This window comes from Penicillium odoratum (assembly GCF_028828045.1).
Source record: "Penicillium odoratum strain IBT 22623 chromosome Unknown utg000006l_segment0_segment0, whole genome shotgun sequence".
Taxonomy (NCBI): Eukaryota; Fungi; Ascomycota; class Eurotiomycetes; order Eurotiales; family Aspergillaceae; genus Penicillium; species Penicillium odoratum.
This window is the reverse complement of record NW_026643148.1, coordinates 4182640-4195204: the sequence shown is the minus strand read 5'-3', so window position 1 is coordinate 4195204 and position 12565 is coordinate 4182640. Positions and strand designations below refer to the sequence as shown.

Genomic DNA, 12565 nt, shown 5'->3' with positions numbered 1-12565 from the left:
TTGGGAACTGGACGTAGATCCCCTGGTTCACAATATACTCGATCTAACCAAACAGGGATCCTCCATGTTCCCCGGCATTCATACTCGTGGATCTCAACCCAGGCCAACGGACCGGTGTGGCCTTTTTTTTTTATTTCACCAGTCAGAATGAACCAGGATATAAAGTGGATCGGGATTACGAAAGATCCAATTAAATTATACAAAGTAATAAAACAAAAGGGTAGGCAACTAAATATGCTATTCCCGATTCTTTCATTCGCTTGCTGACGCGGTTAGGCCCAATACCGATCTGGTATCGGGGATGAAATCAAAATTACCAAAACTGGATGGAAATCCCGTAAACGAAATGGTTAACACAAGCCACGACTTATCGCGTAGTTAACAGGATTTAATCCATGATTATCATCCATGTCCATGTTCATGTCCCCCCATTCCATCTTGGCAACACACCCAATCATATCCTAGTTGGTGGAGGTCCTAGAACCGACTAAGCGGATTTTGGTAAGAGGGGCGCCCTTTAACACTGTCAATTGGCTCCATTTGTGGATCATGAAAAGCCATGAATTCTGATCGGCATCCATTTCGCTGCCCTTTTTCACCCCGATTCTCCTCAACGCGGGTCATCGACTCCGCAACCTAACCGATGATTTGCTGTCAACTTGGTTTTTGGACAAATGCAAATGCACACGCTACCCTATCCTAGCTGCCTCCGTGGCCGCATTGAAGAAGCGCCCGGGGAGATTTTTGTCTTGCATAATGCGTTGGCCAGGTTGATCCTAGATAATCATTAATGAAATCTCTGTAGACTCCTGAGACCGAGACCAAGACTGAGACTGAGAATGAGACTGAGACCTCAAACCATGATCTTCCCCCACTTGGAGACGGACCGCACCGCACGAAGCCGCCCCATTGGGCCCGTATGTTTCCATACAATACAGTTTCGTCAAAATTGGACGAACGGTCGTGCTTTGTTAACCTTACTAGTAGATTTCTTTTCATCGTTAATCGGAGAAGAGAAAATAGGATGCCCAAAGGAAATCTTTCAATATACGTAAAAAAGAGTGTCGGCGTCTTTTTGCCATTTCCAGTTCAAAACTTCCGATGAAATTATCAACGGTCGGCACGGCTTGACTTGAAATTAACAGAATGATAAGGGTCTACGGCAGTCTTATCCACCACTCATACTCACGGAGTACAGCCAATCCACAAGTCTATGGAGTACTCCAGAGAAAAACGTGGCATGTAGCCGATTTCCCCATTCAATCTCAGAAGTTGCTCCACCCGGAACTGAGTCAGGTGAGGAGTTCAATATGCAAGCCTGATCCCGATCCATACGTTACAGCAGTCTTTCGGCCCCCTACATCTCCAGCTACCAATATCAATTATTTCAACGGCTCGAGTACATCAACCCCTGTGAAAATCTAACTCGATGTAGGCCATGGTTATCAACTCAATACTACTTCCCATACCGCTACTCCACGTAAAGGGAGAAACAGAAACAAAGACCGACATGTGAACAAAGAATTTCTATCGGTTACATGCTCCCGGACCTTTATGTACCTAGTCCTGACACTAGTAATGCTAGTTCGAAGATCAGTGCCTAAACATGTCCGCTTTGGGTATTTCGGTGCGACCTTTGTTCATCTTACCTGAATCTTTGACACCTCTGGGTTACTTCTGGTAATTTATTCGGTCTGACCTATATTCTGTTGTCCCGGGCTTCATATGAATCTGAATCACTCGGTGCATCCGTACCATGATCGCCTGATCTGTATGTGACTGATGCGATCGACTGCATGAGATCACTGCACGGACTTTTCCGTACATGGGGTGAAAAATTGCACTGAGCCCTTCCAAGGTTGACTTCACTACGGGTACAGACTTGGACTTGGAGTATGAAGCTAGCCTTGGAAGGCTAGTTATCCATATAGATAAAACACTGTTTGGTTTGAATATTGAAAATGGAGAAATCCAAATGTTCAAACGGACCCTACACCTCAGTAAATGTTTAATGTACATACACGGCTGAGATGCTGATATTCCCCGGCTTCATAACCTCCGGATCGGGTTGATCCCAGCTGTTAGTGAGGATGTTTTTACATGGTTTTTCTTTTTTAATTTTTACCAGTACCTACATGTTTATATACTAGTAACATCTGAACGCAAGGTATATGCAAGTTTGAAGAAAGAGACGAGTCTTGCCAGGTGTTGACTGTGGATAACATTTTACCAGGGAACATATATACCAAGTTAGATAGCTGAACATCCACCATGATCTACCCCGATCTTAATCAATTCCATCGGATTGGTTGAGAATGGGATTTTTATAAGCAAACATTGAATAGAATTCGGGAGCAGAGATATTTTTCCATGGTTAGAACCTGGACAATAATTCCATTGATTCAAAATCATGTTGCCGTTAGACATGATGTGCTCATGTCCAGGTGCGTGTGGGCCCACAGACATGGATAACCGCGTCTCCTGCTCCCGAGCTTCTGCCTCTTATGGATCTTCTATCAGTCTTGCCTGGCTTTGCAATAAAACCCTACGCCCATATTTTGCCTTCGCTCGAGCGCTGCACAATTACTACTGTTGATCTTATCACCCTCGACATCCTTGAGATCGCGAAACGCGCCCATGTTCCCCCCGCAGACGTCCGACGGCTTTGCGTCCGCGTGGTCGAGGCGCTGCACGCCGACCTTGGCTTCAAGACACAAGAGACCAACCTAGATTCCACGGAAGAGGAGGACCCTACTTCGAACACAAGCCCAGATGTCGAAGTTAGCCCTGGGCCTCCAAACAAGCTTCAGCCATTGCGATGGGATATGATCAGCACCCTGGACCCCACCATGGATGCTCTCCTGGGAGGTGGCATTCCAACAGGATACGTGACCGAGGTGACAGGCGAAAGGTCCGTGGTGAAAGACTCGCCTGATTACAATGTTCTGACAATAGCCTATCTGCAGTGGCAGCGGCAAGACTCAATTCCTCCTTAGCCTCCTTCTAGCCGTTCAGCTGGCCAAGCCCCATGGAGTACAGAAGCGGGCCATCTACATATCCACCGAGCATCTCCTAGCCACCAACCGCCTCTCCCAGTTACTCGAGTCCCATCCACATCTCTCCACCCTGCCCGCAGACCAGGTCCCGACGCTCGAAAATGTCCTCTCCATCAACGCCATGGACTTGGAGACCCAAGATCACATCCTCAATTACCAGCTCCCCATTGCGATCACAAGATACAATGTCGGCCTAGTCGTCATAGACTCCATCACATCAAATTACCGCGCCGAACACGCCGAACACACCCCAGACGCCTTTGCTGCACGAGCCACCATGCTCGCCAACCTAGGCCAGATGCTCCGCAATCTCGCAGTGGAAAAGAAAGTTGCAATTGTCGTCGCAAATCAAGTCTATGACCGATTCGACCCTGTTGAAACCATGGAAGAAGATATCACAACGTCCGGACTCCTAGCACCGAGTCCAGCAGGTCGGGAATCTGGCGCTGTCTCGCCGATACCTCCAACCAGATCCGATCTACTCGGCCCATCAACGCAGTCACCATACGATGCCCCTTCTTCATCTCCAGCTCCACAGAACCTAGGCGAAGATGATCAGATAGGCTCATATCAGATTGGGAACTCAAGTCGAAACCCACTCATGACTCTTATGTCCCAGGAACGCTTCTTCACTGGCTGGGGGGATAGCCGGTATAGTACATCATCTCTCAAGACCCCAGCGCTGGGTTACAACTGGTCGACCCAGATCGCGTGTCGCATTGCCTTGAAAAAGGAGCCTCGTTTGGTTTTTATGCCGGATAATACATACCCTCTATCCACGCCCTTGGAGCAGATGGACCGCTCTGAGCAGGAGAAGGTCTTCGACATAAAGCCTGGATTTGCTACTGCCCGACAAACACATACAAGGAATGCGACACCAGAGTCCCCGGAAGAGCCTGCTCAACCTCCATCTCCCAAGAACGCAGAACTTAAAGGAGTGTCAAGGTCTGCGTCTCCAGTTATTTCTGAACCAGAGCAAATCACAACGCGAATCATGAAAGTTGTATTTGCTCCTTGGACTGCTGGCTCAAGAGAGCTAGGGGATAACGAAGCTGACACAGAAGAATCATTGAGATCATGGCCCAGACCAAAAAGCGAAACAAGATTTGAGATATGGAAAGGAGGGCTGCGGAGTATCGAGGCAGAGTGATTCGATTGATCTATAACCCAATATTTAGAGTATTTAGAGACGTGTATACCACAATATCATATAAGACAGAACTAGCATTAAGACGAGTACACTACCTATATCGCAGTGCAGATCAACCTTGGAATAATAGCATAATGTTTCGTGATTAATTATGTCAAATTAGTCGTGTGACCCAATGAGATACACTTGATATCCAATCCCGTGGATTTCTTACCCCGCAACCGGTTTCCGACGGCTTCGAGTTCCTTGTTTTGTCTTCACGTTAGTCTCGTTGCCACTTATTCTCTGGATTTCATAAACCGGGTTTGCTGCCCCATTCTTAGCTTCTTCAACTTATGAAGTGACTAATTTCTTCAACAACTGCACTGACGGGCGACTAGCTTGACTGGAAGCCAGAGTGGTCTTTCGAGCTTGACTCGAGGCGCTCAAGTATTGAACCAAACATTACTGCCTGGGAGAACACGGAAATCCAACTTTCCTCTGGCTACATGGGATCAGTACAATATCTCGACATCGGCATACAGGTGAAGTACGATTGAGCAGATACGAATAGGAGCAGGAACAGGAACAGGTTCGAGAATAAGTTCACAAGATCATTACTTCATCTCCAGCAAATCAAATCGCCCCCGCTGCTCAACTCAAGAGACAACAGGAAATCAAACCAAAACAATCTAGAGAAAATCAACGAGAGTCTCGGTCTGCACTCCAACCATTGACATCTATGCCTCGCCAGTCCCATCTCATCTCTGATCAAATCTCACATGTTTTGTGTATGCACGCCAACGAGTATACACCAAATAACATAAAATAACAAACGTCAATAACGACAGATTTTCGCTTCCAACCAAAATGAGAATGCATATGAACCATCTACTGGGCCATCTGGGCGGGACGGACACCGAGGCCGTTGGTGTTGCGGAAGAAAAGCACACCCTGGCTCTCACCCTTAGCACCCTCTGTCGGCTCAACCCACTGGCAGGCACGAGCACTAGTCCACATGGCCTTGAAGAAGCCAGTCCAGCCGGTCTGGGCCTCGGTGCGGTAGTGGTCGCCCATGACGGTCCGGATGGCGTCGCTGGCCTCATCGGCGTTGTAGAAGGGGATGTTGCTGACATAGTGGTGCAGAACGTGGGTCTCGATGATACCGTGGAAGATGTGACGGCCGACGAAACCGAAGTCACGGTCGATGGTGGCAGCAGCTCCGCGGGCGAAGTTCCACACCTCGGGCTGGTAGTGGGGGAGGGTGGGGTCGGTGTGCTGGAGGAAGGTAATGGCGACTAGGGGTTGTTAGTGCTGTGCTTTGAAGAGTGGGAAATGGTCGAAGACTTACCCAGCCAGTGGTTCACCCAGAGGTATGGAATACCGTACCAGACCAGCAGGTTGAGCCAGCCGAACTTGGAACCGATGGTGTACAGGAGGGAAGCGGTGAGGAAGAGACCAAGGTCGCTCAGGGCGATCAGCTTGGCATCTTTGGCCTCGTACAGAGGGCTGGAAGGGTTGAAGTGGTTGACACCACCGAACCAACCGTTGGCCTTACCCTTACCGCGGCCCTCGGGCTGCTTGGAGTGGTTGTTGTGACCGGTAACGTTGGTGGCCAGGTACATGAGCCAGCCGAACAGCTGCTGGAGGAGCAGGTTGCTGGCAGTCAAGATGGGGGTCTCCTCCATTAGCTCGCCGAGCTCAGCAAGAGTGCGGCCAGTGCGGGTGGCATAGTCCTCACGGGTCTTGGGAACGAACACCATGTCACGGGCAAGGTTACCAGTGGCCTTGTGGTGCTTGCCGTGGGAGATCTTCCAGGAGAAGTAGGGGACGAGCAGGAGAGAGTGACAGATCCATCCAACGGTGTCGTTCAGCACCTTGGAGGGAGAGAAGGCCTGGTGACCACACTCGTGGGCCAGCACCCAGACACCGGTACCGACGAGACCCTGGACGATAGTGTAGAGGGTCCACAGAGCCACACGAGCGGGCATGAAGGGGACGGTCTCCGGGGTGACATAGTTGTGGAAGAGGTAGAAGACGGATCCCAGAATGGCAAAGTCCCGGAAGACATAGTACAGACTGGTGATGGCGGAGCGGTGGAAGCAGTGCGCGGGGATGGCATCACGAATCTGCTTGATGGTGAAGTCGGGAATCTTGAACTCATTACCCCAGGTGTCGAGCATCTTGCTCGCCTCCTCCTTGCTCACCTCCAGCTCCGAGGCCATGGAGGACAGGGAGGTGGATGAGGGAGACTGACGAGGGCTGTCAAAGGGCGAAGCCGAAACCGAATTGGCAAGGGACGATTCGGTGGTGGGGTTGCGACGAAGCGCAGTGCGCTTAGGAACAGCAGTCGACGACATGGCGAGAGGATTTTTTTATACAGCTAATCTGTACAGAGTCTCTCCGGTATTATATGATCGTCTTCCAATAGACTGGAGAACGAATCCCACCAAAAAGTTGAGGGAAGGGGGAAGGACTAAATTCCACGCAATTCACAACCTATATGGAGGAGGTCAGCCTTGGAGATGGATCAGTCGTATCAGCATCAACTCACCTAAGGATGACTTTCTTGTTACACAGAAGTTCAAGAAAATTGTTTGACACTAACCCCAGAGAAAAGCGAGAGAGGGAGATGAACAAGTCTGTTAAGGAATGTCAAGAAGAAAAAATTGAATTAAAAAGGGACCAAAACTGGGGGTCTTTGGGTCCGTGGGGATTTACATGTATTGTCACGAATTTGATAAAATACATTATCAGCTCTACCAATATAGATGTAATTTCTGTAAATAACGTAAATTCGATCTGCAAAAACCACTCGATACCCACTTCCCCCATCGGAAACGTCGAGGTTTTCCCCTTACTTTCTACTTATGTACGGAGTACTTACTTACTGTAGTAGTAACTACTACTTACATACCATCCCACACGACCAGCTCTAAATTCTCTGATTCGATACTTTCCTGCATGAACTCAGCCGATCTCACAGTTAAAGCGTGATTGATTGAACAGATCGACCAACAATTAAACATTGAAAAATACTCGGCCCCACCGAGTGGTTCTTCAGGGCTGGACTTAGTGGCGACCCGGATCGATCCTAAACCTAATTGGGTCCTCAACACTTACGGGATTTTTCCCAAACCAGTGGCTGCATACTAAAGATAGAGATAGTGATAAAGGGATTGGATATGATAAGATACCCTTTGGTAGGAACCTTGGAATCTTTAAAGCTTCATGTCATATTCTGATATGTTCATAAAGTTCATTTAATCTATGTATTCACATGCGCATACCTTGATCAGCTACCTCGGCGGGTCATTTTCGTGCTCGCACCCCTATTACACACAGGTGGCAATTGGCATGCATGTGATGGCTGATGGTTGAGGGTATCGATGTAATTTAAATACCTCAAGGATATGTAAAACAGGATTTGTACTGCGTATTCCGGACTTCAAAAAGTTGTATAAAGTGTGAATTAACATGGCATTAAGAAAGTATCCGTATTCAGATGTTTTCAGCCGATTCTAGACTACTTTAATTGTGACATTGGGGAGAACTCGGCCGTGGCGGAGACTGTGGGCTTGTTGGGCCGTGGGCGGACCCGCTGTGTTTTTGTTGAGGACACTCCACCAATCACCGTGTTCCCACTGGTATTTTGCAAAACGGCAAACACCACACTACATACTACACAATGGGTTATAGTACGTACTATGGTTGTACAAGTCGTATTCATTCATAGATCTATATACACGTGCCACTTCAAGAATCAGTGCACCTCAGCTCGTCTCTCCGAATCCACCAGCCATGACGCCCCACCCGGACTGCCCGAGGCGCTGAGGCTGACCGTGGTCTTGCGTAGATCTGGCAGCACTAGAACCGTCTCCCCGTGATTGCGATAATCAACTTCACAGGGAATCGGGTGTCGCTGGGTTGGTCCCGCGGGAGCTCCTGTGGTGGAGTCCGTCTTAGAGATCTGCAGAGGCGAAGGGGCAAATGTGCGGATCTCCAGGCTGGGCAGGAGAAGATGACCAGGCTTTTGGGGGAGTAGAAGGATGGTGAAGGTAGTAGATTCACCATCACGTGCTAAGAAGTTACCGCGTCGACGACCACCCAGAAGCCAAAGTTCGGGATTGGCATGGATCTCGTAGGAGCATTCGAGTGGGTGATCTGCATACTCTTGGGTGGTTGGGGAGCACCAGCGGCGAGTGTGGCGGAGGGTCAATTCAGCTGGGATCATCTGGCCCACAGCCGCGTGGGAGGATCCGGCAGAAGACCTATCGAGCCCTAGCTGAAGCTGCAGCTCGGCTGTATGGACCACTTGAATTTCGGGGATTTCAACAGGGATGATAATGCAGCGGGTGGGGATGGTGGATTGCAACGGGAGACGGATGATAGAGTTGCGCTGTGGGGGTAAATACAAAAATCAATAATGGGTGGGAATGCATAGCAAATCAACTTACCTCGTGCCACTCCATCAACCACTGGCGTACTTCCTCGCCGCGCTCCTTGAGCCCGTCCAACAAATTTTCCCATCGCACAGTCCGGTACGGGAGCATATCCAATTCTCTCACAAGGCCAATCACTTCCATGTCCGAAGTAGATAGTCGAGCCCGGAAACTGCCGACAAGATGTGACGCGAGGAGAGATGCATATTGACTATACGGGCTGGAATCAATTGCCGCCACAAACAATTTTTCAATCGCATCGAAGCACTCGTCATCCACACACGTAAAATCAACACGCAGGCGAAGATTGCGCTTGCCCGAGGCAGGGACGGTTGTGCCCTCCAAAGGACGGATCTTGTAAAGGAGGGACGCGGGCTGTTTAGGAAAAACGTCAAGAGCGACGGGGCCCGTAATACTAGATTGCACATCATAGGCATCTGAGCTTGGCAGGCTGCAATTGGTGATTCGGAGAGGGATCAGCATGGCGGGGCTCACTGTGAAACGCGAGAAAAGCATTTCATCCTTGAAGATGTCCTGCACGTTGACTGATATGGGAAGCGTGGCAACCACATCATGCACGGTCAAAGAAGCGAATCGGCCCTTTTCTGTCTCATACGTGACCTCTGCCCGTGCAGAAAGCGTCGCGAAAGCCTCCTCTACCGTGTAAGGGATCCGTAGTCGTACAAATGATCGGGTCGGCAGGTGTGTAAACTCGATTGCTCCAGAGTCGTTGTTCACCGCGACTTCTAGCTCTCCCTCCACAACTTCTGCCTCCGAAATTCTGAGGCGGAGTCCTGCTGTCGCCGGTCGCAAACGGATTGTGCCACTCTTGATGTCATTACGCCCGCTAGAGAGTTCCAGCTCCAGCGTGCGCATGGCCTCGAGATTGATTAGATGTGGCGACACAACCTTCGCCTGAAGGCCATCTGGTGGAGGGTAGCAGTATATATAAGGACGCAGATCGGTGCCGTCTGCACTATCTGCCGCCCGGAATCCCACTGGCAGGTATGAATGTTGGTTGCTGTTGAACGCGAAAACAAGGTTTCCAGCTTTCATCTCCAGGCGGTCCACAACATATTTGCCTTGAAGAGTTGTCTAAAGTAGAATAAGCCATAATCCATCTGTCATTGAAATGCCCACTTACCGGCGAATCAATAAGAATCTTCGTCTTCGTCGACTTGATCACAAAATTGGTAGATCCTTCTATCCAATGCTCCGAATTTTGCGACGAGCTGGCGCTAACCAGCCTGATCTTGATTGAATTGATCTCAATCTGCGGGCCCAGTAAAAAGCGCAAGGCCATCTGGATTTGGAATCCATCCTTGTCATCATAGAGTCGGATCGCCGGATCAATTTGTAGGTCCGCGAAGAAATCAACCAAAGATGTCGTAACATCCTTCTGTAGACAACCCAGGCCTTGGAAAAGATCAGAAACATAGCCAGACAGCTGTTCCTGACCTAATATTGAAGTTGGGGTAGACAAAGCCCTTTGTCTGTCCGAGAGTTGTGACTGTGAATATGATGCGTACTTGGAGAGTAATTTCAGCACCATACGAACATAGTCTTCATGGCGGTTGAGTTCCTTCAAGCACCGCGCATAGAGCTCTAGCATGGTACCCTCCAGGACCGTCCAAAGTTTACTGCCGTAAAATGGTGCCATCTGGTGGAAATATGAAGCAGCTGTCTCGTAGTCGCCCTGGCGGAACCGTAAAATGGCAATGTCGGCGAGTGCGACTTCAGTAGAGTTAGCACGACTTGCTGCCATGTTGTGGCAGATAAGTCGATCGGTGAGGGTCTCATAGAACGACAAGAATGTATCCTTTGATTTCAATGCGGCCTTCAATGCGGGCAACTCAATGCCAATCAGAGAGGACTGCATGTTCTCCATGTCCAGTGGATTAGATTCGTTTTCATCCAGAGAGACATCTGATAGACCGCCTGCAGAACGATGACCATCATCAAAGAGGAGGCTAAGGTCAGTCCAGTTCTGTGACCAGCCCCGCCGGCGAGCAATTTCCTCAAGGGATCTGCGGGCAAACAGAAACAGGGCTCCCCTCCCAGATGCCAGCTGTTCAGAACCGGTCTTTTGCGCGAAGGGGGCTTGCTTTGGATGGTCTATAGTTGATCTGCGCTTGAGCGAGCTTACATCGGACATATCCTGCGTCACTGGTCGACCACCACGAGAGCCTGATGTTATTGAGCTCATCCGGCGAGGCACCTCGGCGCGGCTTTCTGTGGTCGGTGCACCTGAGCTTGAGGAATCTGCCACCTGTGCCGCAGCGTGAAGAGAGGATTCAGGAATCGTGAGACTGGTAGTGAAGGTCTGATCGAGAATTTGCAAGGCCGCCGAATAAGCCCACGAAGACACAGTATTGTCGATGAAATTCGCCTTGGCGTCATTTTTCACATCCTCCAATCCAGCCTCAAGATCATAGCGAAGAGTTCGGGCGGCGAGACTGATGAAATCCGTGGACCTTTCGCAAATCTCAGAGAGTAGCATGAGGTTTTCCGGCTTTTTATCACGAGCGGCTGTCTCATTTCCAAAGAGTGATGGAGCTCTTGCAGCTCGTAGAAGCAAAGCCAATTGTCGCGAGAAGAGATACGTGCGGAAGTTGAAGATGGAGATGTTGCTCCCAAGGATCATCTCACGATACGGCAGCTTGGTGGAAATGAGTGGATAATCTTCTGGTCGAATTTGGAGCTGGGGAGCTTCAATCTCCTGACTGTCGTCGGTCGGTCCAGCCTCGAGTGCCTTTTTGGCTTCTTCTATCAGGATACTGCTGGAAGTCAGGAGTTCACCACCATGCTGCCCAACATTTCCTTCGACCTGATCTCGAATTGCCGCATCTAAACCGACAGATAATTCATCATACCCGACCAGGGCATCATCAAAGAGACCAACATTCTCGAATCCACGCGCAAGACCTTCCTTGAGTATGAAGAAGGTACAAAAATTCCACCCCGGAAGACTGCGCTGAGAATCTTTTTCCTTGATATCCTCTTCATACTGAGCCACACGCAGATCAAACGAAGCCAGAATCCCATTCTTCATCTTGTCAATCAAATCTTCCAGCTGCTCAGCCAATTCAGGGGATTTGGTCGTCCCTGTCTTAGGCAACCGCAGCTGTGCAACCCGATCTACAGCAGTCTTAGACGATCCATTGAAATCGGCCTTGACTTTTTCCAGGATGCTAGTTGTGCCCCGGCCCCATTTCGAGGTAGGAGTGGGTGCCTTCTCCGCACCCTCTCCGTCCTGAACAACATGTAAAATGAGCCACTCGAAGGCATCGTGCTTTTCCTGGCTGCTGCCAGTAGCGCCAGTAGATTGCGACGTGGTCGATGCGCCCTGAGCCTTGATCCATTCGCGTAGTGCTTTGCGCGCTGTAGCTTTGTATGTGTCGTTGTCGTCACAGCGGAGGAGGTAGACCTTCAAGTATGGAGTTTGTCGCAAGCCAGGGATTTGATGTCGCCTATGTGGTACTGTACCAGCACCATCACTGGATGGTTTGGGTTCTGTGCTTTCGGTCTGCGCAGAAACGAAGCCGATGCGGAGCGATTCGATTGAACGGACGGGGCGAGTTGGTGATTTCCAGTGGAGGTTTTTCAGGGGAAGTTTCGATTCGATGATGGATTGAACCTGGGGAAATATTTCCGATGGATCCGTGTATTCCACTGTTTATCATGTAGTTAGCACCATCTCCAATTACTCAAACTTGGGGGTCGTTACCGGTCACATTGCTCGAGGCCGCCTGCGAGGGGTCCATGATTCCCGGGCGCGATTCGGGAGACGGCCAATGGCACTCAGAGCATTCCGATCAAGAACCACAGCCTGCTGTAAACCTCGGTATATCTGGCGATAGTTTGGCTGTAAAGTCGCGGGGTTGTTGCGGTGGGAAACTCCCCGAGGCCAGCTATGGGGCGCACAGGCCGCAGCTTGG

General features: G+C 49.8%; 3 protein-coding genes across 3 annotated transcripts; 1 reads left to right on the top strand and 2 right to left on the bottom strand.

Moving 5' to 3' along the window:
- Positions 1-2504: 2504 nt before the first annotated feature.
- Positions 2505-4206, top strand: N7520_009949 (putative DNA repair protein (Rad57); the record flags this gene model as incomplete). The annotated part of the gene is made up of 2 exons (XM_057143883.1): positions 2505-2911; positions 2967-4206. The coding sequence occupies 2 exons, from the start codon at positions 2505-2507 to the stop codon at positions 4204-4206; spliced, it is 1647 nt and encodes a 548-aa protein (XP_056993171.1).
- Positions 4207-5076: 870 nt separating this feature from the next.
- On the bottom strand, positions 5077-6545 carry N7520_009948 (oleate delta-12 desaturase odeA; the record flags this gene model as incomplete). The annotated part of the gene is made up of 2 exons (XM_057143882.1): positions 5077-5483; positions 5537-6545. The coding sequence occupies 2 exons, from the start codon at positions 6543-6545 to the stop codon at positions 5077-5079; spliced, it is 1416 nt and encodes a 471-aa protein (XP_056993170.1).
- A 1403-nt stretch (positions 6546-7948) lies between these two features.
- Positions 7949-12391, bottom strand: N7520_009947 (putative TMEM1 family protein; the record flags this gene model as incomplete). The annotated part of the gene is made up of 4 exons (XM_057143881.1): positions 7949-8584; positions 8643-9722; positions 9772-12299; positions 12355-12391. 4 exons carry the CDS (start codon positions 12389-12391, stop codon positions 7949-7951), a joined length of 4281 nt encoding a protein of 1426 aa, XP_056993169.1.
- Positions 12392-12565: the final 174 nt, after the last annotated feature.